The 27,988-nt window shown below is 57.2% G+C and overlaps 1 protein-coding gene across 1 annotated transcript; it reads right to left on the bottom strand.

The window, feature by feature from the left end:
• Positions 1 to 17: 17 nt before the first annotated feature.
• Positions 18 to 17,545, bottom strand: LOC128903100 (one cut domain family member 2-like). The gene is given in 3 exon segments (XM_054187013.1): positions 18 to 681; positions 16,331 to 17,304; positions 17,306 to 17,545. Coding segments are annotated over 3 exon segments (1,440 nt in total). The 5' UTR covers positions 17,485 to 17,545; the 3' UTR covers positions 18 to 394.
• Between the last annotated feature and the right edge of the window lie 10,443 nt (positions 17,546 to 27,988).

Genomic DNA, 27,988 nt, shown 5'->3' with positions numbered 1-27,988 from the left:
TGAGCTTTGGTGCAGGGCGGTGTGGCCAGCACCGGCGCCCTGTCGGCAAGCGCCGGGCATGGGCAGGCTGCCCGGGCTCGCAGCGGCACCCCGCCGGCCGCGGCTCTTTGGGGCTCAGGAGAAACTTGCCTCACGGACGACTCCCCTACGTTTCAGACCTGCTTCGCCTGTCCTGAGCATAGTATTGTATAGAAAGAGGTTAATTCTTGACTTGCGCCTGCTAAGACTGACTAAAAGCCGTGAGAAGTGTCCTTTGTTACAGCTGGGCTGGGGTTCGTTTCCAGGAGGATTGTGCTTTAAGTCACCAGTGACGGGCCCCGCTGCGAAGCCGCTCTCTCCACCGTGCCATGCCGCGCCGCGCCGTGCCGTGCTGCGCCGTGCCGGCCGCTCCCCATCACGCTTTGGTACAGGTGCTGGGGGCCGAGGAGGAGCCCCCGGAGCTCAGGTCGTCCTGCCACTTCTCCAGGCTGCGCCGGCGGGCGTTCATGAAGAAGTTGCTGACGGTGGTGAGCTCCAGGCCCAGCTGCTGGGAGATGGTGATCTGCATTTCTTTGGAGGGGCGCTTGTTCTCCTTGAAGATGGCGAAAAGCGTTCTGCGCTGGAGGTCCGTGAAAACCAGGCGGGATTTCTTCTGGGAGTTGTTCCGCTCTTTGTTCGGCTCTTGCTCTTTGCGTTTGCAGGCTGGGGAAGGGGTGGGCAGAGACAGAGAGAGAGAGCGAGCGTCAGGACGCGCCTGGCTGCCGCAGACCCCGCCATGGACCCCGCAGACCCCCCCGACATGCGTGGCCACGCCAGGCACGGAGACCTCCCGCAGGATCCGCAGCGCCAGCCGTGCACGGCCGAGCCAGCACCGCACCGGACCTGGGGGCTGGCGGAGGAACGCCAGGGGGTTACGCTGGTGATCGCACTCGCGTCCCAAAAACCTGCATTTTCAGAAATTATTTTGGGTGGGCACCTGATTGTTGGGCATTCCGGCACTGAATTCCAAGGCAATTGGAGCGCCCCCCCCCATCCTCAGACAGAGCCCTCGAATTCACCTGCCATTTCTGGCTAGTGCCCAACTTTGAGATTTCCCACACTTTTTATAAAGCCACCATCTGAGAAGCGCGTTGCTCCTCTGTCACAGCAGCATTAGGATTAACAAGTTAGCTTATCTGATGTCAGCCTGGGAAAGAAAATGCAAAGCGCATCCTTTTTTTCCCTTCATTAGCTAAGACAAAGATTAATCCTTTGCAGAAACTTATCATGTGCCGTAGCATATAACAACCGCAGATGACTATTTTTTAACAGGCGCTGTTCCGTAACGTAAACTCCATCCCGTGCGTAATCTACAGGAAATACAATTGGAAATTGCTGTTCTTGCCTTCTGAATAAACCTTCCACCCATGTTTTGGGGCAGATCGGTGGGGCGGGCCGGAGGGATGCTCGCAGCATCCTCTCCCAGCGATGTCCGTGGGACGGAGAGGTGCTGGCCACGGACACGGTGGGACGGGTAAAGCCGCACGCAGGGGAGGGCGCGTGGTGGAGGCCTGGGGCTGCCACCCCAGCAGCCAGGTCTAACGTTTGTACGGGAGTTTTATTGCTTTAAACACCCCAAAGCAAACCCCCGTCAAAGCTCCCCTGGCAGCAACTTCATGTGACCACCGCTGGCGGAAAATCATGTTCAATAGCAGAAATGGCTGCCGTCCAGCTGAACCTCCTGTTTGCTTCTTTTCTCCAGAAAGAGAACTCTTTTTAACCATTTACCAGTTTATTTGTGGCTTCTATCCGCTGCTGCAACAGCCGCTGTCTGAAAGGCCTGCCAAAACTTCCGAAATCTGCTGGGAGACAAACTCATGGCTTCTGCCGTGAGACCATTTGCTTACGGCCTCACACAGAAATAACCGCACACCACCCCGCCTGCCTCAAATTCTGCGCCTCTGTAAGCTTGCGCTTTCATACGGTCTCTCACGTGTGGAAAAGCCATGAAAAAAGACAAAGCGAAACTGCAGCTCTCTGAGACGAAACGGCAGCAGTGCCTGCTGTTTAGGCAATGTCCCTCATCAGCAGTCAGCTCTCCCCGCACCCCTAGACTGCGGACACCCCTGCGGCCCCCGGCAGCCCTCGGGCAAGCCGGCAGGGCTCTGCGGGGGCCAGCGCCGCCCCCCTCCCCGGGGCATCTCCCGAGGCCGAGGGCGAAACCAGCCAGAAACGCCCGTCGGAGCTCAGGTCAGGCGGGGCAGCAGCGCCAGAGCAGCGCTGCGCCAGGCGATGCTAATGCATCCTAAAAAAAATCAGTATTAATAGCTGATCTGTATTTATTAGCACAGAGAGAACATCAAGTGCTGAAACCAATACCGCTGCCATAGCATACCCAGCTTTAAAAATAGCCTGATAAGGCTGTCTGCATGGGGCAGCAAGATAAAAAAAAATCCATATGTTGACATGGTTAGGTAATGCGCTGGGACAAAATAAGTGGAGTGAATTGATAAGTGGCCGGGTTTTTAAGCAGCCCTATTAAATAATTCTGCAGGTCTAGAATGTGAAATGAGAACCTGGCCCAAAAGGTCGAACTCAGACTGTGGAAATGTCTGTAATTAACCTGAAGTCAGGACTGTCCCTGTCGCCCTGTGCCTGAGCAGGGCAGAGCAGGGAGCCTGGCTCAGCCGGGTGCGTGACTACACTGATCAGCTTAGTGTGGCGCACGGGACAGTATTCCACTGGGTTTCTGCAGGAAACTGGAATATTGTGTTGGAACAGCTGATCCTCATCTTGCATCCGTTCTCGGCTGCCAAACTCCCGTGGCTGCGGCAGAGCTGCCTCTGGGAGGAAGGTCGGGCTGGGACCATTTGAAACAGCCCAGGAGGGACAAAACGTAAGAGGAGGATGCTCTGGAGAGCCGGGTCCAAGCCCAGACTTACAGGATACGGGCGAGCGTTGCCGGGAGGAGCTCACAGCGCAGCTCCGAGGCAGCGGCACCAGCACAGGGCTCCTGATGGCACCCGCGGGAGTGGGGGGCAGCAAGGACCCTCCTGCCCGGGCACGCCGCAGGCGGCAGGGTGAGCCTGTAACTGCCTCCCCATGGCTGGACTTGGGTCTCTGGAGGCGATTAGCCCAAAGGCTAATCTGGGTTCTCTGACTGCACCTCTAACATGCTCCACAGATAACGTTTTACTGCCCGTCTGAGGTGAAGAAGCAGATTTTAGGCTGGATTTCTGCATTTGATACCTTGCGCTGCCTTTTGTCTGGAATCCACGCGGCGGTACCCGCAGCACTGGGGATGTGACGAGCACCCGCATCTTTGCCGCAGTTTCTAATAGGTTCCGGGACACTGGGAAGAGTCTAGTGTTTCCTAACATCACTAATTTATGTCCAGAGATACTCTGCGTTTTACAGTTATTGGTATCTTATAATAAATAATGCAAAGGTATGTGCTTTTCAATGCATTCAGTAAATACTTTCCTTGAACTGTTAAGTTTGCTCTTGAAAAGGCACCATAAAGGCAAATGTTGTTCCTTGACATGCATTTATCAGAAGAGAAAAATGGAGTGAGCACTCTAATAAAATAAAGTTATTATCCAGGAAACCTGCCTACAGAAAGAGAAATGTTTTACTAGTAGAGGGAAGGGAAGCGGCCATCTTGATCCTAAGACCAATTTGATTTATTAACTGCAGTTAATACTGAACATATTCTATGGAAGAGAACGGACAACTGGCAGGAACTGAAAGTCGTAACTGTGGAAAAAAAATATAATTCTTCTCTTTTCTTGTACACCGGACTAAAGACACTTTACATAGAAACAATCTAGAAGGAGCTCAGAAATAGATTCAGTGCTGCCTCGCTTAACTTTGGCTGAAGCGGAACCCCAGGGGTTTAAAGGGCATTAAGAGCGGCGCAGAGACCCGACCCAGCGGGGCCGTGTCCCCAGGGAGGGACAGGCTCTCTTCAGCGAGCAGGGCTTTGTCCCGCAGCTAAAACTAAGGGAATGTTTAAAAAAACGTGGCTTTAAAATAGAATTAGGTATTGCTTAGGAATAATAAAAAAAAAAAAAATTAAAAAAGCATTCAGCGCAAGTGTGGAGAGGCGGGAAGCGAGGCAGCCGAGGCACCAGGAGGTAATGGGAACGAGCCCCAAAATCTCTGCAGCTCCCAGCGCCAAGAAGGTTCCTCTCCATGAAGACAACAACTATTCCGATGTTCAGCTTTAAATATGCAAGACACTCCATCGATTTTTTTATTAGTGTGTTCGCAAGCCTGAGGTTAAGCACGTGCTGAAATATGTTGCCAGGTGCCGGCGGCAGGCAGGCAGCCGCACCTCCCGGCCGAGCCGGAGCAGCGCTCGGCCCGTCTCCCCCGGCCCCGCCGTTCTGTGGGGACATGAGCCAGCCGAGCACCCAGCCCTCCTTCTCAGCCAAGGAAGCGAATTCCAGCCACGGCTCCGGGCTGCCCTCCAGGAGCTGGGTAAAACCCCACCGCTCCCAGCTCGTCCGCCCCCCTCTGCAGAGCCTTGTCCCCCCGGATCCCCTCTCTCACAAGCCAGCTCCCCCACCAGTAAGGCTGGCGCTCGTTTCACCTAACGCTAGCCAGGGAAAAGCAGGGCACCCCACGTCCCGGCTTCCCCGGCAGCCGGGCACAACGTCGGACGCCGCTGGGCTGCGTCTGCCGCAGACACCTGGCTGCGAGGGGGTGACAGCGGGGAAGGACGTGGCCTCCACTCCATCGCCTCCCGGGACGCACCTCTCTTTCGCGAAGAAGATTTGCTCTAAACTGCTGGCAGTTAATAGCTTTCCATGCAATTCACATGAGAAAAAGAATTATATGCCACCGCTTTGGAAGACTCACGACCCCACCGTAACCAGGAGCTGCAGTGACCGACGTGCGCTGCATCAGCCCCAGCATCTCCAACCCCATCTGCCTGAGAGGCGTCCGCAGGAAAGCGGGCCTTTTTTGGACTTTATTCTACAAGCCCCTCTGAGTTTTGGTTTCCTTGTGAACTTCACATGCTTCTAATTTAAGCTCAATTTTTTTTTGTTGCCGAGTATCATTAAATTGAATATTTCTACTAATAGTTCGTTTGTCTTATTTTCTGCAACAGTAATTCTTATTTTCCATTTTCCTCCAGAGGAGAGAGGAACCTAGCCAGCCCCTGCATTACAGACAGCTATAAATCCTGAAAAACATCTAGAAGTGTTTCAGTTGGTAAGTATTGTCTTTAAAACTTCCGTTTATAAAGACTGAAGCACTGGGAAATGTACTCTCCTATTAAAGACGATGCATGGCAGCTACCAGCAGACGGCAGTGGGGTCGCTAACGCAGCCACGTGGGTCTCCCCTCCACCCCGCTGCCATGAGAGTCGCATCCGCAGGAGCTGCGGTGGTCCCCAGCACCCAGCCCATCCCTGGGGCCCGGCACCCACCCCCAGCTGGGCATCCCACCCCGCTCCGGCACTGGCCCGGCTGGCTCGGGAGAGCTGCGGTGGCCAGTGGATCCCTGCGGGGGGGGAAACACAGTCCAGGGCAAGTCCTCCACTGAGCTGGGGAGAACTCCATGAAATGCAAATGGTTCAGACTGGACGATCTGGCATTTTCTCAGGACAATCTTTTTCACTGGCAGATATTCACAGGGCTCCGCCGTTAATGGCTGAAACAACGCGCGGCCCGGCGCAATCAATCTGCCCTACGGCAGCCAGAGGCAGCGCTGCCTATCCCTGTGGGCAGCAATAGCTCCTACCAGCTGTTTATGCACGCACAGAAAGACCGGCCCTTTTTATAGAAACTGCTTTTGCCACACGTAGGCCAAAATTGATTGATACGGAGCTCATCACTGCGAGTGGGAGCGCTGCCATAGTGTTCAGCCAAACCCCACCCTCCGGACCCTCCGGCACGGGGTGGGGATGCGACTGGAGTGAGCTGGGGCCTCTCTCCTCCCTCCGCTTCCCCCTCGCTGGTGCCAGGAGCGAGACAGCCGGGGGACAAGGACATGAGGGTCACCAGCATGAGGAGGAGGAGCAGGACAGGGAGGGGTCCCAGGGGCTGGGGTGGGCTGGATGCTTCGTGCCAGCGAATGGCCTCAGCAGGTATTTCAGAAAGTGAGATCTGCAGAGCCTGGGCATCTGCGTGCTCATGAGAACGCCACTGGTGGCTAGTACATCCAGAGGAAGCCCCTGCCCCACATCCCACACCAGAGAGGGGATGGGGACCGTGCCGCTGGCAGAGGATGGGGCGAGCACCGCTCCTCTGCGTCAGCGCTGCTTGCGGCTGGGCTTGTGGCAAGCACGCCAACATAGAAACAATGATCGCTCAAGCAAAGGAAAGGCGTTAATGTGAAGTCTTCCAGTGGCTAATGCCATACGGAGCTGCAGGGAGTCTGGAGAGAGACGTCCCAGAGGTGCGGGAGCTGGTCCGTAAGGGGGCCCTGGGTGGTGATGCTTACGGGCAGGGGGCTTTGCCAGCCAGGCTGGAATACAGTCATAATAACACATATAACTACAGAGACAGGTACAGAGGGACTACAGAGCCGTCCCGCTTCATTCCAAGTCCTGACACCAGTTTCCTTTGGGTACTGGAAATGTTAAGGAAAGGGCTCGTGTGACTTTCTGTCCTGTGAAGCACGGACACTGTAAGCCCCGCTCCTAACGCAAACAAAATCCCAACATGAATCTGACGTCAATCCATCTCCCCCCTCAGGTATCTCTGCTTTTACCCCAATTACGCGAGGGGGTTTTAATCCAAAATCCTAGAGGATTTTTTAGCAGCCTGAAATTTCTTCGTCGTCTACTTTTGCTGAAAAAAGCCTCCCTTTGGCCTCACCTCTGCTAGATTTGGTTCCCTGCAGCTCCGCAGGTTAACTAATGCCCTCAGATAATCACTGGGTTTACGGTGTTTTCACTCTAATGGCAAAAGTGGCTCTGGCCCTGTGAAACAAATAGCAGATGTTAAGAAGGAGCCGAGTAGAAAACAGTATTCCCTTAATCCAGCAGTAAGTCATTCCTCTCCCTTGTTCGTAAGGATAAGCCATGAATATTGATCTCTCGTATGTGGTTTCATGCGGGTGTAGTACAAAGTCAACTAAACCCAGTTATCTGCCTGATGGAACTAAAAAATGTTGCTCAATTTGATTTCGGAGAGGACTCAATGTGGGGGAAATTTAATTATGCTAGTAATACTGAACACAATGAAATGACCATCGAAACGTTTTCCAAAGGTTTAAAATGTTTTTCCTTCGCTATGATTCACTTAAAGCAACCTCTTGTATATCTGTGTTACTACAATCTCTTAAAAACTAGGCCTCAAAAATCAATTTGATTACCTCTCTGAATTAAGTATGCACAAATGAAAGCAATTGAGATCGATACAAATTAGGTTAAGTACTCCGCTGTGTACAGAATCATTATGTAACAAGAAACAATTTGAATGAAGACGCAAATAATCACGTTGTCGGGGTGCGCAGCCCCTGCGCCTTCACCAGCTCCTTTCCCACCGCCGCACGCTCACGGCACCCTCCCGCGCTCTGCAATCCCCGCCAATGCCCTCGGACGGCATTCCTCCAGAAAAACAGAGTACGCCCACCAAGGAGGAGTGCAGCGCAAAGTGTTAATTCCTTTCCTCCAGGGAACATCTGCCGCTATTGGAAAAGATCTCTTTCCTCGCCCAAACCAACCCTCCTGTAGCGGCGAGGTGCTCCCCGCGCTGCAGTTCCTCTTTGGAGGTACCGGGATTCCTGCAAGGCTCCGAGAAAGCAGCGCAAAGCCTGGACGCTTCCCGCCAGGCCTGGGTTTTCTTGGTACTCAACCTGATTTTTCTCTCCCTTAATTCTGTCACGGAAGGAACGTCCTCCTCTCTCTGGGGTTTGCATCCTTCAGCGATTTGAGAAGAAAAGATGAATGGGTTCGGGGACTTGGTTCTTTTATATTTCTTGCTGGCATGCAGCAGGTCTCGGGCTATTTGTGTCGCATCTCTTGTAAATCTGCCGGGCGGCTGAAATTGGGCTGTAAATTCTGCGGGGCAGGGGCTGCTCCCTCCCGTGCAGTGCTGCAACACCCCTCGCAGTGCGGGATCTCTGACAGGGGCCTCCAAGTACTATTGCAATATACTCCCAGCATTAATACAGAATGATAAATAATAGATGGGATAGGGCCAATTTATTGCACTCCAGGGCAAGAACAAGTGGAGGCTTGGTGATTGTGCAGTACAGTTTCCACGTACCCCTCGTCACCAGGCGGTTACAAGCTCTAACCCTCACCAAAGCAGTTTCGGCAAGGCAGCCCCCCAGGTTCTCTGCTGTGGCCGAGATGGGGGGCATCCCCTCATGCTCAGTATCCAGCCCTCTCTATAAACAAGCTTTTCTGTGAGCTGCAAAAGGAACAGACCCGATTTCAGGCAGATTTCTGTTTCAGAGTTGATCGCGAGCTGGTAAGGTCTCCTTTCCAACAGCTGGGGGACACGTAAGCTGTCCCCCCTGCCGGGATCAGCGTCCAGCTGGTGCAAGCTCCCACCGTAGCCCTGCCGCAGGGCAGGCACAGAGATCTTCGTCCTCCCCACTGACTCCTGTTTTCACAAGAAGGGGCTCAACCCCCCCGGGTTACCTGTGAGAGCACTGGTCCTGGGTGCGGTGACACCCCGGGTACCCCACAAGGTACCAGTGACATTGTCCCACAGGGACAGACAGACACATGGCATCATTGCATCAACCTCGTCGAGCTGCCAAAATACACTTGTGCTGGTGGGAGTCCCAGCTGCTTTCAGAAGCACAAGCTGACGGAAACTGCGCAGCAGCAGCATTTAAATGCCATCCCCGGACTGTGACAGCAGCGTGGCCCCGCTGGCAGCGCTGGTGTCGCACCCGCCAGCTCTCGCAGCAGCAGCAAGGCTGCTCAGCTGCTCTGCCCAGTCACAGCAAAACGGCCTTCAAACCACGCTCTGCCAGTCCTCCACTTCTAACGCCTGGGAGATTTATGTTTCCTCTTGTTCTGGAGATTCTCCCTTTTGAATCCCAAAATAGTTTCCAGCTGAATTATAACACTTTTCTGTAAGGAGGATTTATATTCCCCTTGTCAGAGCACGGAGCTGAAACCAGACCTTCCCCCCACGGAGTGCTCTGCCTGTTGCAGCAGCATCCGCAAGTGATGCGCCAGCACATCCCCTCAAGTACCGGAACACAGCTGCGACCTTCTCCCCGTGGGGAAAGGGAAGCACTTCGGGCACCTTTTCCACAAAAGGACTGGGAATTTAAAGTTGAGGTAGGTGAGTGAGCACTGAATAGGAGTCTGAAGTCTTCGAGTGGATGAGAATTTGAAATATTTTGCTTTCTTGTTTTCTGCTGATTGCATCTAGCAGCTTTCCCACAGCTATGTGGCTCTGACACCCTCCCACACTGCGGTTCCCTCCTGGCACCTCACGCTTACAAGGCAGAGTTGAGAGCCAAGTCCCGTGGGCCCTACTGCAGGGGAAAGTATGGATCTACCGAGTTCCTGCTGTGTGCCTCCAGAAATGGTTTGTTTTCAGAAATTCTGACTCATGGGAGAAAGCAGGAAATGATTATTTCCTTTTAATGGCTGTAACCGATGGGGTGCAATTATGAAGAACAGCAGAGAATGGGAGCAAAGCTCTGCCAGCTTCTCTGGCAAAGCCTGACCTGTGCTGCCCTCCTGGCTCTCCGAGCTCTCCCTGCACTTCGGACAACGAGTGCTGAATGCAGAATGCAAGAGAAGGCTGGGAGGAGCGATGTTCTTTGCCATACAGCCAGGTTCCCATTTCCTTCTTCCCAGGGGCTTAGGAAAGCACAGCTCCAGCAGCAGAGGTAAGCGTCCCTCCTCCCCGAGCACCAACGGGGTCGCGTGTGGAGGTGAGGAAGGGACTGAGACCCTCTAGGCAGAGGGCTGTGGGTCTCCCACCTCCGCAGTGAACGTGCCACCACGCAGCTGGTGGAAGGGAGATGGGATGGCTCGTCAGCGGGCCCTGTGGGCGAAAGCAACTGCCTATAGTAGAGCTCCTATCACCCCAGTGGCATGAGCTAGCTGACACCGAGCGTGGCTCCAGCGTCGGGTCTGTGGGGCCATGCCCCATAGGACACCTCCTCTGCGGTGGGCTGGATGTTGGAGGACACCAAGGTGCTGCACCCTGGCAGGATCTGGGCATGACAGAGGAGAAAATTGGCACTAAAGATGCCAGAAGGACAGGGGGAAAGCTTTGGGAGCTTATACCTAATCTGTGTGAGCCTCTTCGCATCGGGAGCCTGTGGTTAGGGCTGCCACGGTGCCGTGGTGCCACTGGTCCTTCCCAGCCATAGCTGGAGAAAAGATGCTTGTGCTGGGACGCTGGCTGCCGAGGGCAGCAGCGGCATCCTCACCTGGTACAGGAACGAGTGGGCATGACAAGCACAGAGGAGAAGGAAAATGGAGAAGGTGTGTGGGAAGCTCTCCGAGGAAGACTTCCTCATGCTCTTCCTTTATCTTCTTCAGCTACGTGCTGCTTGCCAAAGCTTAATGCCTCAGCGCAGGGCCCCGATCTTAAATGCCCATTATGACAAGATGAGATCTGCTGGAAAATCACCGCTACTCATAAATATGTTCCCTGCTTACTTAGAGATATTTTGGTCCCAGAGACAATTTGCGTTTTGGGAAACTGCCAGCCTCTATCGCTTGTCTAATAATTCCTTTGTGCAGCATTTAACAGTGGTTTGACTCCCCTTTTTTCACAATGGAGTAGTTTGATTTTATAGCTCAAAAAACCCAAACAACCCCAAACCACTCCAATTTCGTTTTTGATTGCATTTCTATCTGCCATCAGTGAGTTGTCTTGTTGATCTTATCACTGAGCCCATTTGAGATTAGTCTATTTTGTATGATTTCTGCGTACAAAAATCCTCTATAAATCAGAGAGCCTTTTATGCAAAAGTCTGCAAGATTGATAGAGCTGGATACAAAATCTTTTACCTTGGAAAAAGAGATGTATTATCTGTCCCCTTGGACGTAATGCTTTCTCTGCATATTCATCTCCTAAGTATGATGGGGCTTTTTCTAGAGAAGACAGGAGACAAGATAGCAGTCTTAAATACAAACAGATTACTATCAGAAGAAAGGGAGTCATTTTTTTTGCTGTGTCTAGCAGGGATAAGATGAGAGGCAAAGGATTTAAAAGACAAAAAGGGAGATTAAGGCTAGTCATTAAGGATTTTTTTGTACCTGTAAGCCCTGGAAGAGATTGCCTAGGTAGCCTGAGAAATCCCCATCACTGGAGATTCCTGAAGAACGGGGCAGACTGTCAGGACAAGTGATGTCTCAAGTCCTTTTCAGCCCTGCTTTCCCTGTTAGATTAATTCTCCGTACACCTGCAGAGCCCTGTTTCCACTCTGAAGGCAGCCACAGGGGAGCTCCTCTGATGCGAGGAGTTTGCTGCTGTTAGTGCTCGGAGACTCAGAATAGCCGTGTTGGGTTACTGGCAAGAAGCTTGTCATGTCTGAGTAATGTCTAATTGGAAGGGATGAAAAAGCCACTTGTAACTGGTGGACGGCAGGAACATCTAGGACAAGACTTTGTGACTAATACAAGGGAGGAGCGCTAAGGATGGGGCTACAGTGCAGAAAAAAGCAGCGCAAAGTTTGAGTCAAAACACCCCTATAAAGAGCAAGGGAAGAAACAGCATCAGCTGCTGGAAAATAATCCTTTTGGCAAAAATGTTCTCTCCTTTATGTGATCCTTGCCAGAAATAAATTCTGCCAGTTTTCAAATGCAGAGAAATATTTGAGTTTGGGATATTTCATTTCAAATGGTGATGGCCAAGAGATACTAGGCAAAAAAATGAGATGCTGGAAAAAATCTAGTAAGGAAATAGCAAGGAACAGATCGGAAAAGTTCAGAATGATCAACACAGAATGATCACAAACTGATTGATTCTTAAAAACTTAGAGGAAAAAAGAAGATATAAATGCATTTCATGAGAAAGATGGTCAGATTTATCTGTATCAATCAATCAAGAAACCGATAAAAACTGTTTGCTTAACAAAAATGGTATGCAAATTTCTGCAGGGCAGAAATGTCTTCAGAAATAATCTGGAACAAAAAGATAGGGCAGGGTATTATTTCAGAAAGTGGGTACAAGAGAAATATAATTTATCACCCAGCACCACAATTTACCGCATGGATTGTTCAAACATAACCACTAATCTATATCTGAAGAGAGTACTAATATTTCAAGCCACTAAGCACCTTTCAAAGAATCTTTACGTACCTGTATATTTAGTTCTGCACTAAGAAATAGTTTTATACATAGATAACGCAGTTGATACAGATGTTATTATGCCTTAATTTTTAGCTGTAGCTACAGACAACAAAATAGGCTCAAAATCCAGAGAAAGGAGCTTTAGGTACGGCACAAAGAGGCAGAGGACAGAGAGCCAACAACAGTCTGCCTGTACACAACCCACCCCTAGCAATCATCTACAGCACGGGGGCTCTCCTGGGCACTGGAGCGTGGACGGGCGCCGTGGGGTCAGATGCACTCTCGCAGCTCTGGCCTTGGTGGGGTGTGGAGCCACCATCCCTCCCTCCTCTGCTGTCACCTTGGTGGGGTGTGGAGCCACCATCCCTCTCTCCTCTGCTATGGCCCTCCCAGCTCACCAGGCCCTGGGCCAAGGAGAGGCCGCAGCCGCCGCCTGCCCCGGCGCTCATCTCCCCTCTCTGCTCCCCTCTCTCCTCCTTTGCCTGTTCCTCCATCCCTCCCTGTCCCCCTCCAACCCTCCCTGTTCCTCCATCCCTCCCTGTCCCCCTCCATCCCTCCCTGTTCCCCTCCATCCCTCCCTGTTCCTCCATCCCTCCCTGTCCCCCTCCATTCCTCCCTGTCCCCCTCCATTCCTCCCTGTTCCCCTCCATCCCTCCCTGTTCCCCTCCATTCCTCCCCGCTCCCCGCCGCTGTCCGTGGTGCTGACGGTGCCGCCGCCGCTCCGGGGCTCTGCTCGCCGCTCGGGCCGACGGGGCCTGACCCCCCCCGCCCCGGGCATCGCTCCCCGAGCCCCCCTGCGTGGCGGCACCCGCCCTGCCCGCAGCAGGCGGAGGTCACGGGGGGGAAGCAGAGCTTGTCCCTGCGTGGGCCACACGCTCCCGGGACCAGAGGACCGGAGTGTCGCCGCCCGCCATCCCCGAGCACTCGCGGGGAGCAACGACGAGACACGACCGGGGGGGGGCCTTCAGCGCAGCTCCGGCGAAACCTAGCCCGTGGGTGGGCACGTCCCCGGCCGCCCCCCGGGGCTACCCCACCGGGGATCCGTGGAGAGAGATGGAGCCCCCCGGCAGCCGCCGCTGCCCCTCGGCCGGGGGCAGGCGAAAAGGCGCGGGGCCGACACAGCCTCCCCCGCTTTCCACCCTCCCCCGAACCGCGCTGCGATCCAAGGGATGTAAAGACGGCGAGGTCAGCGCGCCTGTTCTGCACAAATGAATCATTGATGGTGTTTTGGTACAAAAATGTTTAATCATCAATAAGGTGATTCAGCAATCGGGAAACGTAAACAAGCAGCGCGGGCGTTTTGCTGCTGGGCCCGGCGAAACGGAAAAGGCACCTGCGGGGTGCGGGCTGGCCCGGCCGGGCCCGGCCTTGCCCACGGCCACCGGGGCGAGCTGCCACCGCGGCTGCTCGGGGGGCCGGGGACACCCGCACAACCCCCGCGCACTCAGAACCGCCCCCGGCTCTGCACCGGCATCTCCGGACCCCGTCCTGCCCGGGAATACGGCACGGGGCTGTTTTCACGGCAGGGGAACGCGGCACGGAGTTATTTCAATTGCAGGGCAATACGGCACGGAGCTATTTTAATTGCAGGGGAATACGGCACGGAGCTATTTCACTTGCATTCTTGCCGTGTTTACCGGGCAGGGATTCGGCGATAAAGCCCCGGTTCCGCGCTGTGCGGGCAGCCCGGCCGTGAGGAGGCGGCTCCGTGTGCTCAATCAACCCGAACCGCCGTTGAACCCTGCCCTCTGAACTCGCCGCCCTGATAAATACCTTGACTCGCCCGAGAGATCGTTAATATTTTTCACCTCGGCAGAAATTTAGGGACTGCCCGACGGGGCCGCACCGGCCGCGGCACAAGGGCTTGTCAGAAGCCCGGGGCAGGTCCCCAAAAGCCCCGTCCCTGCTCCAGCTGCCCCGGGGCGAGCCCGGTGTCCCCGGGAGGGCACTCACGCCGTCACGCCAAAATTATGTTTTTACTCTCGGACCCCCAAAACGCGCACCGAGCTGCCTATTCACAGTGTGAGCTGCCCGCAACTCTGCCCGGGCTGCCCGCACCGCTCCGAGCACCGCAACGCCCGAGCACCCTCCACCAGCTTAGGAGTCTCTGAAAGACTCCCAAGAAGAGACAATAAGCACAGAAATAATAAGAAAAATTAGACTAGACTAGAACAGAACAGAATTCTATATCTTTTATAATAAGAATAATAATAAGCACACACGACTGCTACAGTTCCTACAGGGAGAGGGGGAATTTCCCTCAAAGGACAGCAGATTTTCATCCTGTTCAGGAAAAACTTCCAGGAAGGACAGGGCAAACTGGCCATTTTTCAGAGATCTGAAGTACTTTCGGTTTATTCCCCTTGCTCGGAGGGGAGTAAAGGGGAAGAAGGAAGCACCGAGGTAATGAGGCTGCATAGTCACATGTGGTAATAATAATAAAAAAAACTGATTTCCTGAAGGGAATGGTAATTTGCAAAGGTCTTTCCCACTCCACAGGGAACCTGTACCCACTCAGACACCCAGTTCTCTCCAAACTTTACTCCTGGGTGCAAAGGCATGCAGGGGGAACTGGGAAAGTGGAGATCCAGAATTATCTATGCATAACTCTCTGTGTACGGCAGAAAATCATAAATCGCATCTACGCAGCCGCCGGACGACAGCTCATGGCAGAAAATCAGAAATCGCACCTACGCACCCACTGGGCAACAGCAAAGCTGTCACCCGGCGGGCGTGTAGATGCGATTTCTGATTTTCTGCCCCATATGTAGGGCTCCATGGGGAACCCCCCACCTGGGATTGGTGCTGGGAAGGAAAAGCACCGGCAACATTACTGGAAATGAGCCGGCTCAGGTTCCAGATCAATGAAAACTGGGTCCACGCGTTTATGCTCCTGTTGCCAGCATTAATGCTCTTTTAATCTTCTAAACATTATCTGCATCGATTTCCCTCTAGATACGCGTTTGTTTGAGGAGGCGACATCACCGCGTGCTCCGGGAAAAAAAAAACAACAAAACACAACACAACCCCAAACCCTTTCTGTTCCTCTGATGCTGACATTGCAGACAAACCTCGGGACCTTCATTTGGTTGATAATACGGAAGAACTGGATGGTGTTGGGAAGGACGGGAGGAGTTTGCAGTCGCCGTGAGAGCGCAGAACTAATCAATAACGCGCGAGGATGGGTCCGTCCAGGTTGGAAGCAACCGCAATAAAGGAACGGCGGGCTTGGCGGAGCAAACCCCCCCAGTTTCTAAATTGTGCAGGTGGACGTGTCGCTGTCACAGCAGAGAGCCGAGCCGGACATGGGCACACTACGGTGCGCCTGCCCACGCGTGTCTGCCCGTGTCACCGCCTGCACCTTTACCACCGAGACACAACCACCAGGCGACCGATTTCCACGGAGGGGAAGCCGGGGGGGTGTGCGTGTGTGACAGGCCACGTCCCGGGGTCCTGCGTGACCGTGGGACCAGACAGCCGACGTCCCTGCCGCCCCCCCCGCCCTGCCCTGTCCCCCCTCCCCCCGCACGGTCAGCGCTGTCACCGGGTCACCCTCGCTCACCCCACCGCGGGGCGGGCGATACCGGGGGTCGCTGCCCCCCCGTCGCCTCTGTCCCCCCCCCCCCGGCCCCGCGCCCGCAGAACAATGGGGGCTGCGGCGCCCCGCCACCGCGCCAGGGGGCGCCCGCGCGCCCTCCGCGGGACAATGCGGCCGGCGCGCGGGGCTGCGCGGGGCTGCGCGGAGCCGCCGGCCCCCCCCGCCGCTCCGCCCGGCCCCGCCGGCCCCGGGACGCGGCGCGGTGCGCCCGGCAGCGCCGGGAGGGATGGTGGCGTGGCGGGGCGGCGCGGGGCCGGGGGGGGGGGCCCTTCAGCACCCGGCCCCGGAGAGCTGCCCCGGCTCCGCCGACCGGCCGCGGCGGGCTCCGCGACGGCCCCGGCCGCGGAGAGCGGCCCTCCGCCAGCCCCGCCGCGGGTGCCCGGCCGCTGAGAGCCGGCGAGGCGGAACGCGGAAAGGGGGCGGGGGGGGGGGTGTCGCCGAGCCGTGCCGGTACCGGCGGGGAGCGCCCTGCGGAGGCGGCCGGGGGTCGCGCTCCGCTCCCCGCTCCTCCCGCGGGGCGCCGGCCCGCACCTACCTGCCAGCCGCAGGGCCGACATCCTCTGGAACTCCGGCTCCTGCAGCCACTTCCACATCCTCCGGAAGGTCTCCCGGCCGGACTTGAGTTTACTCCAAGGCTTAGGGTTCCGCAGCAAGTCCGAGAGGGTCCCCTGAGAGCGGCACAGCACCCGCTGGGCGAAGATGGCCTGGGGGATGCTGTAGCGCTTCAGCTCCGCCGTGATCCTTTGTGCCACTTCTTTGGTGTTGATCTCCTCCAGCTGCCCCGAGCTGCTCACCTGCGAGCCGGAGGAGGAGGAGGGCGGCCGCTCCCGGCCGGCGGGCAGCGCGGGCCCGTGGGGCGGCGGGTGGCCCGGGTGCGCGGGGTGGTGCATGCCGTTCAGGTGGGGCATCATGGCCGGGGGCGTCCCCAGCCCCCGGGAGAGGTGCTGCTCCCCCCGCGCCAGCATGGCGGCGTGGGCGTCGAAGTTGGGGCTGAGCATCTTCTCGTGGCCGGGCGGCCCGTAGCCGTGGAGGCCCTGCTGGGCGTTGTGGAGGGGGCCCAGCCCGTTGCCCAGCGGCGAGAGGCTCTGCCCCATGCCGGGCATCTCCTTGTAGGGCCCGTAGAGGTTGTTGACGGCGGGCAGCCCGCGCTCGTCCCGCATGAGGGCGAAGCTGCCGCTGACGTTGCCCGAGAGGCGCTGGTGGTGGTGGTGGTGGTGGGCGTGCGGGTGGGCGTGCGGGTGGTGGAACTTGTCGGAGACGGTGGAGATGGGCGGCAGGGGCTGGAGTGGCGTCAGGGTGGTGTAGGTGCTGCTCATGCCCATGCCGGGCGGCGAGGACTCGCAGGGCATGCTCATGGCGTGGTGCAGCGGGATGGAGAGCTCGGGGCGGTACTCGGCGGCGCCGTCCAGCAGCGAGGCCATGCTGGACACCATGGCCGGCCGGGCGGCGGCGGGGGCCAGCTCCTGGTGCGGCGGCGGCGGCGGCGGAGGCGGCGGCGGGGGGGGGGGGCACCCGGAGCGGCCCGGCGCTGCGGCCGCCGTGGTGGGGGCTGGGGCTGCCCATCAGCTCCGGCTCATGGCCGGCCGCCCCGTGCAGGCTGCCCAGCGGCTCCATCGCCATCTCGGGGTTCATGGCGCAGGCACCCGGCTCCCTGGCGAGGCATCGACGGGCGCCGCGGCCGCTCCTCATTCACTCATGGGGGCGGCGGCCGCGCCGGGGAGGGGTGAGGGGGGTGGGGGGGCAGCGCGCCGGGGCCCGAGGCCGCCCGCTCCGCCGGCCGCGCGGGCAGCGGGCAGCGGCGGCTCAGCCGGGCCCGCGGCGGCCCCGCGCCATGTCCTCGCCTCGCCGCCGCCGCCGCCGTCTGCGGGCGGCGGGAGCTGTCCAGGGCGCGCCGCGCGCACCGCCTGGCCGCGCCCGCGGGGCCGGGCCTGCGCCGCTGACGGCGCCCGCCAATGGCGGCGCGGGGCGGGGCGGGGCGGCCGCCGCCGGGCCCTTAAAGATGCCGCGGCCCTTTGTAAGCGTGCGGGGGGTGGCTCGCCGCCGGGGACCGACCGGGACCCTTGCGTACCACCGCCGCGGGGGGCCGCGGCCCGGCGCCGGCGAGGATCCTCCTGGGGGCGGCCCGGCACGGGCCCCTCCGGCTTCCGGTGTCCCCCTCAGGTGCCTCAGGCTCCTGGCGTCCCCTCCGGTGCCCCAGCTCCTTCAGGCTCCTCAGGTCCCCTCAGCCGCCGCAGCCTCCTCCTCAGAGCCCCGCTCCCCCGAACGGGGCTGCGCCGAGTCCCGGCAGGCGGCGATCCCGCCCGGCCCGGCGGTGCCGGTGCTGGTGCCGGTGCGGGCCGGCGGCGCAGATGTCGCCTTTGTGCGAAGGCGGTGATGGGGACCGGTGAGCCCCGAACCATTGCTCGGGCCCGGCCAGGCAGCGCCCCGGCCGCCGCGCCCGCGGGGAGATCCCCCCTCGGAGCGGGCCGGGGGCCGGGGCCGCCGCGGGGCTCGGAGGGACGCCCCGTCCCGCGCCCTCGCTCGGCCGGTCCCCGGCGGAGCAGCGTGAGGCGCGGGCAGGGCCCCGCTCCCCAGCCTGCGGCTCCCGGGGGTCCCCGCACGGTCTTCTGCCTCCCCTCTTGCTGGTCCAAAGCCAGGCGCGGTGTCCACCCGCGTTATTAGTTGCATTAAACATGGGAGAAAGTACGGCTTGGTAAAAACACCTCACGGGCGTAGATGACCTGGTACGGTGACAAAAGAAACCCGTGTCCCCGTGTCAGTCTGCTTTCACACGGCTGCCCGGCTCCTCTCCCTAGTGCACGCACACCCCGCGCACAGACATGCACATTTTTCCCTCTCTCTGCGGAAGGGACGTGTCCCCCGGCAGCGGGAAGGGGCAGCAGCACCCACAGCTCTGCTGCGGGCGTCCGAGCCGGCAGGCACCCACCGGCGTACAGCGAGCGGGCTTCAACTGATTCATGTTTGCCCTTGCCAAAACCATCTGGTGTGTGACTGCAGGGCCATCGATCCGGAGCTGCCAGCCCCCGTGCCGGCCCAGCACGTTACTGGCAGCCGGCTTCGCTCGGCGCAGCGCCCGCCTCACAGCCCCCAAAGTCCCCGAGTGCCCCATCCCCAGGGGTGCCACTGCGCGGGGGGACCCCACCGGCCTCCTGCCGGGCAGACCACGGGTTCACAGAGGGGCTCCAAGTGTGGCTGTAGCCTCCGCACACGGTGCGGTGTGGCACCGCGGGGGCTGTGGAAAGATGGGAGCGGGCAGGCAGGCCACAGAGGGGGTGGGCAGGCGAGGGGGTGGGCAGGGGGGGCCTGATGGGAGCAGCGCCCGTGGGGGCAGGAGCCGCCGGCACAGAGCTGGCAAGTAGGGACCTGCCTGCTCTGGCCAGGCCCTGTGCCCCCCGCGTACCCCGCTGCAGGGCATCTGTGCCGAGACATGTCGGGCCGTGCCATGCCACCCCAGGCCGGGCCGTGCTGGACTGTGCCACACCGTGCCAGGCTGTGCCGGCGTCTGCCATGCCGAGCCACGCTGTGCCAGACTGTCGCGCTGTGCCGTGCCGTGCCAGGCCATGCAGTTGCTGCCAGCCATGCGGTTTCCTCTGCTGTTCCCCCCGCCGCCTCCTGCCCTTTAATCAGTAACGCAGCGACGGCAGCTCCGAGCAGCTGTGTCCTTGCGTTTTATGTCATCCTTATCTCGGGCCCCGATAACCATCTCTACGTTTGTAAAGGTCCCACCCCCACACTGTCTTTCCGGTAACAAAATGGGGGGAAATGGGAGGAAATGTCACCTTTTTGATAGGATCAGCAAGAGTTCAGCCTCGGTTGGACATTGGGGAGTAAAATTCTGAAAAGGGCCAAAGGGGAGCAGTGTGCAGGGATAGTGCGGTGCGGGGCTGTGGGGAGATGTGGGCAGTGTGGTGTGGGCAGCGCGGTGTGGGCAGCGTGGGCAGGGTGGGCAGCGTGGTGTGGGCAGGGTGCTGAGCCGCCTGCCTGGTCCTGGGTACAGGCAGGGATGGATGATGGGTGCTGGGCAACTCTCTGCTTTGGGACATGCAGAAATAACGCGGGGCTTGTAAAGAAATGCAGCTGGCGAGTGAAAATGGCTGAACCCAGTCCAAAAATGGCTGTATTTTATATTCTTCCGAGGCAAGACACCGCACATTACCAGGCCGCTCTCCAGGGCAGCTGGAGCCTATTTACAAGCAGGTTGTGTATGACAGCACCCAGTTTCCCTACAGATTTTCGCTATGGATCCCAAAGGCTAACGATCCGTTTCTCTCCACTCCGCCGTGTGTCTCTGGAGCTCACGGTGTTTTCCAACTGCTTTTTGGCACTAACCAAGTGGGTATAAAATGAAGCTCCCCCCACCCCAGCTACCCCTGCCCTTGTCAGCCTGTGGTGGAAAAGAGAAAAGAAAGGAAGAAGAAAAAAGAAAGCCCTGGCGTGAGGTGCCTTTGTTCAGGACAAGTTATGCGTGAAATCTTTTTGTCCTTCCTAAAGGAAGGCAAAAGTTGCAGTTGATTTGGGGAAAAGAGAGGCAAGTGCAGCCCTCCGGAGGCGGCGGGCAGGCGGGGAGGGGAGTGGGTAGGCAGACCCCGATGGGAGCCAGGCAGATGTGCCGGCGTCCTTCTCCTTCTTTTCCTTTTCCCCTGTTCCTTTCCCTTTCTCTCTCCCTCTCCCTTTCCTTTTCCCTTTCCCTTTTTCCTTTCTCTTTCCCTTCCCCTTTCCCAGAAGAGCTGAGGTTGGGGACCAGGCACTCCAACTGCTGCTCAAACGGTGTCACACAAGCGTGAGTTGGTGGCAGGACATGCCATGCATTTTTAGGTACTCAACTCCATCCCCTCCTGCCGCTCCTGGGAACTACCAGCACTCTCTTTACGGAGTGGGAAACGTTACCTAAAAGTTAAGATGAATCATACTTTGTATTTTAGCTCCATAGGTTTGCAAAGATCTTCTACCACGTTTCACAACTTCAAGGAAATACAACTTTTTGTTGCACAAAAAACGAACGGCACTGTTTTACTTGATTGTGTATCGATCCCCTTTGCTTTGAGGAAAGCCAGCTGCATTCAGCTCTCTCAGTAGGCACCTCGCCCCCCTTTTTGTTGGTTGGGGGGGTACTCGGCTTTACTGGGGTGTGTGCTGGTCGGCATAAGACGGGGTTCCCCGCCGGGGCAGCGCGGCAGGAGCACGGCAGGCAGCAGGGCGGCCGTCTGCCTGCCGTGGTGGGGCGCAGGATGGCGGGGGGGGGGTGCAGCTGGCAGGGGCATTTGCCAGCGCCTTCGCTGCGCCACTCATTTCGATCAATTATGCTCTCTTTAAGTTAACAGAGGAAAGATGAGAAATTGATTTTTTTTTTTTTTTTTTGCCTGAATAAATGATATTTTCCAAATTCAGGAGATAAGGCCTGACTTTGACCTTTTCTTTTTAAACCCGCGTCTGATTACTGCGTTCCACGGTTATGTTATATTACACCTCGTGGCGCCTAATTCTGGCCTCTTGCCAAATTGATGTCAAAATCTTTCCATGGCTAATCAGCCCCCCAAACGTATAAATAGCAGGGTGGCGGGGGCAGCTGTAAGCAGGGCGGTGGGTACGTGGCGGCACAGCGCCACTCGGGCGCCGCGGTGCCCGTCCTCCGCCGGCGGTGCGAGGGGAGAGCTCTGCCCTTCTGCCCCACGCGTGCCACCTGCCTCGGCCCCCCGAGGCCCCCGCTCCCCTGGATGTTTCTCCCTGCGTGATGGAGGATGCTGGCGTGTCCTTTGGCACCCACGCGAGGCCGTGTGGCGCAGGCAGGGCTGGCAGGAGCGATGTCGGAGAGCCGGGGCGGCCGCTCGTTGCTTCCAGCCTAACGAGCTTTGGCTGCTCAGCGGGAAGCGGCGTTCCCTGCCTGCATGGCTGCCTTTGCCAGAGGCTTTCCCTCTGCTCTTGGGGGAGGGAGGTTTCTTTGTTAGTTTTCCTCTTTCTCCCTGCCTGCAGCCAGGACTCCCCGAGCCGCTTCCCCTTCCCCTGGACCAGGCAGCGGTGCGGGGCCCAGGAGCCGCTGGGACGGGATGGACCTGGGGCTGACCTGGCCTGGCCGCGTTCGCCCCAGGCTTGGCATCCTTCTTTTTTTTGTCTGTGGCTCCCCAGGGTATTTGAATTTTATTTCCTCTCCTCTTTTGTTCACTAGAGGTTGGACCCTGCGGTTTCCTGCAGCACCCACAAGCCATCTCTGAGCGCGGGGAAGAGAAGGGCCTGGCCCTTCAGCGCTGCAAAGCTGGCTGGCTGACTCAAACCGCCTGAAAAGGGCACGTCTGGGGGTTCATCATCTGCGCTCGCAGCCCTGCACACACCCTCGCGCTGGTGCGGCACCTGGCTTTCCCAGCCTTCCCTTAAAACAGCTGGCAGGAGCTGGGCAGCGACAGCACACATCGTTTTCACCTGCTTTTAAACAAATATTGCAAGTGTTTTCTTTTGGTATTTTGAAATTGTTCTTGGACCTCTTTTCTTCTCTGCAGAGGGCAGAGGGGCCGGCTCCAGCCCCCAGTGACATCTTCCCAGCTGGACGCGGGTCCAGAGGGGACCTAAACTCGTATTGGTCCCAGGCGTATCTGCTGCCCAGGAACTAAGTTTTGCTCCTGAGAAGCAGAACCAACCTTCCTTGTGATTTTTCTCCTCCCAGACCGGATTTCAGCTATTTAGAAGTAAAAGACAAGTCGGACAATATGGGATGTTTTTCCCTGAGTTCTTCAGGGGGCAGTTTAGAGGGTAAAACATGCCTGAGAAAGATGAATCCAGCTTCAACAGTGCAAACTGATAAAGGAAAAAGGGCTCAGGGGCTACCAGGGGCAAGTGAAACCCTGGCTGGGCTACTTGCCTCCAGCGCTGGCACCCTTCGGCTCCGGCACCGAGGGGCAGAGGCTCTGGGGAGCCTCCCTTGGGTTTCTCAGTGGGGAAGATGAAGGGAAGGATTTTTCCTCTCCCATCGCTACACCAGAAATTGGGTTTTGGGGCAATAAATCCCAGCTGGAGTGGTGCTTGCCAGGCTGCTCTTGCCAGGGGCTTCCCGAGCAGCTGCCAGTCCCCGTGTCCCCATCCCCGGGCGTCCTCACCAGGCAGAAGCAGCAGCTCTTGCGGATGGGGAGTGCAGTCCCCGCGGCACGGCGTGGCAAAACCAGGAGGCGCTGGGCTGCGGCGGGGACCGTGGCAGTGGGTGGGTGGTTGCTCGCTTGGGGGTTTCAGCTCCACACCTCTCACGAGACACCCCTGCCTCGGTGCACCCCGTCACCCGCTGCGAGAAGGGCATCGTGGCCGCGCCGGCGTGGCTGATGGCACACTTGGCTGGTGAGGACCATGGTTAAAGATTAAAACTGGATCCAGTTTGCAATATTTATCTTGGGAGCAGGAGGGCCCCAGCTTGTTTGGTTTGTGGGAAGTGTTGGGAAACAGTGATGCTGGCGGGGAGGGAGCGGGCAGGGCTGGCCCCGGCCAGGGCGTGGGGTCCCGGCAGTGCCCACGCGGCGAGTAGGGCTTCGGTGGCACTGGTGGAGGCAGGACGGGGAGAAAAGCCGCGGCAGGGACCCGCATCAGCGGCGAGCCCTGCAGTCAGGAGGCGAGCCCTGCTCGCCTCCCACGCTTGGCACGGTGTCCTGCCTCTCAGCGGCGACAGGGGCACCACCGTGGTTTCGAGGATAAATATAATGGATGCATTAGATATCAGGGGTGGGAAGCACGCAAGTAGCATAGACAGGTAATGCTTTTTCGTTTATATTGCACCAAACGTTACCTCCTGAAGCATTTTTCAAAGATCGATGACTGGTTGCCCAGACTATTAGCCCTACTCTGGAAACAGCCACACAGGTGCCGGGACAGTGAGCCCTCCAGTTTGTACGGGAGTGTGGCGTTTAAATGTATTTTGGTGGCTGGCCGGGGGATGTGGGGCCGAGACCACGGGCCATGGACATCGGGGAGCGGCGCGGGCAGCTCTGGGACCCTCTGTGGGGGTCTGTGTGCCAGGCAGACCAAAGCACACGCCGTGTCGACCACAGAGCATCTGTCACGGTGTCCTGAGAGGAACCAGCAGCACCAAACCCTCACCCCTCTCACCACTGACTCCTCTTCGGCCAGCACCTCAAATACAGCGTGGGCTGCACGAAGCCGTGCTCGTATTTTTGCTAGGGGAGAGTGTCCTTGGTGTGCTTTCATACAATTTGAGCACATTTCCAACCCCACAGCGTATCCTTTAAGATATGGAAAGCTTTTTCATTAAAATGACGATCTGGTGCTCAGCGGAGTGTGCCTACAGCGTGGAAACCCTCCCGGCGCAGCCCCTTCGTTACTATTGACAGTTCAGGAAGTAATAAGAAGAAAGAAGCGGACGCAGCTGAGTTTTACAGACTTTCAATGCACAATAAAACATTTTATTTAAAAACAACGCATTCAATATTGTGTTTTGGCACGAGTCAATGTTGCAGGCACATTCACACCAAAGAACCACATTGCTGAGAGATCCCAAAGGAATCGCCGCGTTGTTCTCCACAAGCGATGCTGAGGACGAGGATGCGGTACTTGGCCAGGAGAAGAGCCAGGGCCTCGCTGGCCAGCGTGCCCGGGGGCACGACGTGCGGCGTGGCCGCGGCTGGCAGGGGAGGCGCCCGCCTGCGTGCCCAGTCCCGGTCCTGCCGATGCCGCAGAGGCTCTCCCGGGGAGCCAGGCTTGGACACCAGCTTGGCTTGCAACGGATTTCACACCGTGTGCGGCTCTGCCCTTCACCTGAGACTGTGCCCTGGCCCTTTGTGAACGTTAGCCATTGAAAAATAAATAATGCTTTTAGTATGGCCGTCAGATAATGAATCCTTTATTACAATTATGGCATTTTTTTTTCTTTTTTTAAAATATTTATCTTCTTTTTATTGAAAACAACTCCATCAGGCATTGAACTGTATAGCCATTAGAATAAAGACACATTCATTTACAGAAAACCTGCTTTTTTCTAAATGACCTGTTTTTGCAACCTCCATTCACAGTTAGTTATATTTCACAAACGCTTGCTTTTTGGTATACTCCACAATTAAAACCGGTAGCCAAAATGACTTCGTTTTAATGTATCTTGCTACCATTCACTGCAAAGATGCAAGCAACGCAAATACAAACCCAAGATGTGTAAAAGAAGAGAAGGTCACACACGTATTTCCACCCTTATGTACACCCCCTCTTCACACCCCCTGCCCGGCGGCCAGACCCCCCCTGCACAGTGCCCGTCCCCGGCTCCCCCGGACCCCACAGCCCCTCGGCAGAGGGGATGGAGCAGGATGCGGCCACCGCTCGCCCCCAGTGGCCACAGCGTGCGGGACACTGTCCTGGCAGCCTGGGGGCGAGTGGGCTCCGTGTCCCGCCAGACTCTTCCCCTGGCGCTGGTCAGAAGGGCCTCTCCTGGCTTTGAAAACTCAAATGTTCCATACTCACAAATATTGATCACATCGCATTACGCATACGCTCATTTAGCTGTATTCGCTTGCCTAGACGTTCAGTAATGACAGCGAGCGTTGTCCCTCAACCGTCAGGAATTCGTTCAGGTAGAGAGAGGCAGGAAGATTTTGGGCCAAAGAGACGGGAAGGAAGAGTCCGGCCAAGGCGGTACCCAATGCAGGTCCTGTCCCGTCCTGGCAGGGAGGGCGGCAGCCGGCACCTCCTTGCCTCACGGACCCACATTCCATAGCAGGGACCAGCTTGGGACACCTGATTTTCTACAAAACCAGAATTACCTGGGCCATACGCCCTGGCGCAGAGAGAAAAGGGCGCCGAGCCCAGAGCTGTCAGCGCAAACACCGGGGGGTCACCCCCACATTGCCGCTCTAGGACGCACAGTGCCCCAAACGCGAGGTCCCACCAGAAAAACCAGCCTGAAAATGGGGGTTTGGGAAAGAGCCCAGTCTGAGCGCGAGGCATCGGGGGGTCCGAGCCCACCCTGGGCCACTGCTGGTCCCACCGGCCGGCGCAAGCTGCCCTTCCCCTCCCGTCTCTCTATAAAAGCAGAATTCAAAGAGCATCTAGGAAAACAGGCAAAAACAAAAGATGCACATTTTAAGATGATTTTCCACATTGCCAGAGCTCAGACAAAAAATATTGATACTAAGAAGCAATTTACTTTGGGCTGTATTGCGCCATTGATTTTGGGGCAGAACTCCCCATTAAAATCAATGATTCTGAAATGTTCAATGTGGTTCTGAAAAATCGATGGGGAGTTTTGCTTAAAAATCAATGATATAATATGGCGCTCTGTCAATAATTTTTCTGTATTCCCATTTCCGAATATTTGCAGTCGTTTTCGTGCTTCCTTCTCTGCGCTCAGTGCCTCTTTGTGCCTCTGGAAAGTTCCAGCTGCGCTGCCAGCGCCATCCCCGGGATTGAGGGGGGGGGTCCCGTCCCTCTCCGGGGGCGGGAGGGGGCTGCAGAGCACCGGTGTTCCCCCACACCCCCCCCAGCGGGGTCTGCTGCCTTTGGTCATCCCGGGACCTCGCCACAAACGGGACGAGCCTGAGAGAGACACTCCCTTTGATGACATTAAGCAGGATCAAATTAAGGTACCGTGCATTAAAACCCCTTTCTGTCACCATCCTCTCCACAATCTGGGGGTGCAGTGGGGCGCCCCAGACCCCCCCCGAGCACAGCTGTGGGGAACAGGCTGGGGCTGCAAGTTGTGGGGAGAACAGAAATCCCGACTGCGGGCATCTTCCCCAGGTTTATTGTGACTGGGAAGGCAATACAAATTTTTTAAAATAAATGATGAAAAATTAAAAAACTACCCTGGGGCAACTTAGGGTTTTGGTTTCAGCCTGTAATTTTTATATTTTATTTTCTCTCCTGGGTGCTCTAAAGCAGTAGCTTGAGGGGAGAGAAGATTTGCCCTTCTCAGGATCAACCGGCCGAGGCCTCGGGCGTGCAGGGGCTCTGGGGGAGGCAGGAGGCTGCAGCTCTGCCCGAACCAGCTCCACACAAGCTTTGCCGCGCAGGTGCAGCCACCACACACGCCTTCAGCACGGGGAAACCCGCTTCTGCCACCAGCCCTCGCTGGGGACGCTGGGGACAGGGCTGGCTCACAGCAGGTGGCCCATCCCCTGTGGCTTCCCGGGAGCTCACAGTGCACCCGCGGCCAGTTTGACCCTGGAGATGTTGCCCTCCCAGTTACAGGGATACACGGCAGGTTCCTCTGTTCCCGGTGCCCTGCAGCGGTCCCGATGCCATCAGGGAGGAGCTGCAGGGGGAGATGTGTGATGAACCACCTCGCCCCAGGCTGAGCATCCCCACTGCAGAAAGGGCACAAAGTGCGCAGATGGAAATACATTTGTTTAGGATAATGAGTGTTTACTCGCGACTACATCTAATCTAAAGTAGTTATGTCACGTAGACGCTGTGCAGCAGCCAAGCAGGATCTGCCAGTGCAATTTCCCAGTGGGAGCCAGCAGCCAAAAACTGTACAGAGCACGCTGGCCTCCACTTTCATGCCAATATAATGATAATAGTTCACATTTCCTTAATCTGCTGATTAAAAATGGTCACTCCCTACATGCAATTGATAAAGTGCCTCTTAATTAAAATACCTGGCATTAACCACAAGCCAACAGGCATCACTCGGGGTTCGGGGCGACCCTTCTCCCCCAGTGGACTCTTTGCTGAGCTGGCCGCTGGCCACAGCTTCACCCCGCGCCCTGGCGACGTGCAGAGCCATCCGCCCGCCTTGGCCAACATGCGTCCACCCTACAGCTCAGCAGGAAACGATACCAGAAATGATTAATTGCGGTACTTCATTGACAACCAGTGCAGAACTCTTCCTTCCCTGTGCAATTCCTCTGTTTGGTTTTTGGGCAAAAGCAGCCCGCGTACTCCAGCGCTTGGAGAAGGGTTCCCGCGGGACTCAGTCAGGGCTGGTGCTGCCCGGCTGCTCCCGGCCGCACAGCTCCCCGCTCCGACACGCCGTCCCGGCGCCTGGCGATCCCGCAGACCCTCGCCAAGAGGGCCCACAGGGGCCGGCGGGGCTCGGTCCTTCCCTGGGGATGCCTGTCCTCGCACCATGCGGGGGGTCTGCGCGCAGCACAGCCCAGCTGCTGCCTGGCCCGGGCCCTCGCGCGTGACCACGACACAAAGAACACGTGATAATATCAAGAACGACTCATATGGCACCATATGGCATAAGACACCACCATCACTGCACAACTATGTC

The sequence above is a fragment of the Rissa tridactyla genome, chromosome Z, assembly GCF_028500815.1.
Source record: "Rissa tridactyla isolate bRisTri1 chromosome Z, bRisTri1.patW.cur.20221130, whole genome shotgun sequence".
Taxonomy (NCBI): domain Eukaryota; kingdom Metazoa; phylum Chordata; class Aves; order Charadriiformes; family Laridae; genus Rissa; species Rissa tridactyla.
This window is presented reverse-complemented; position numbering and strand designations above follow the sequence as displayed.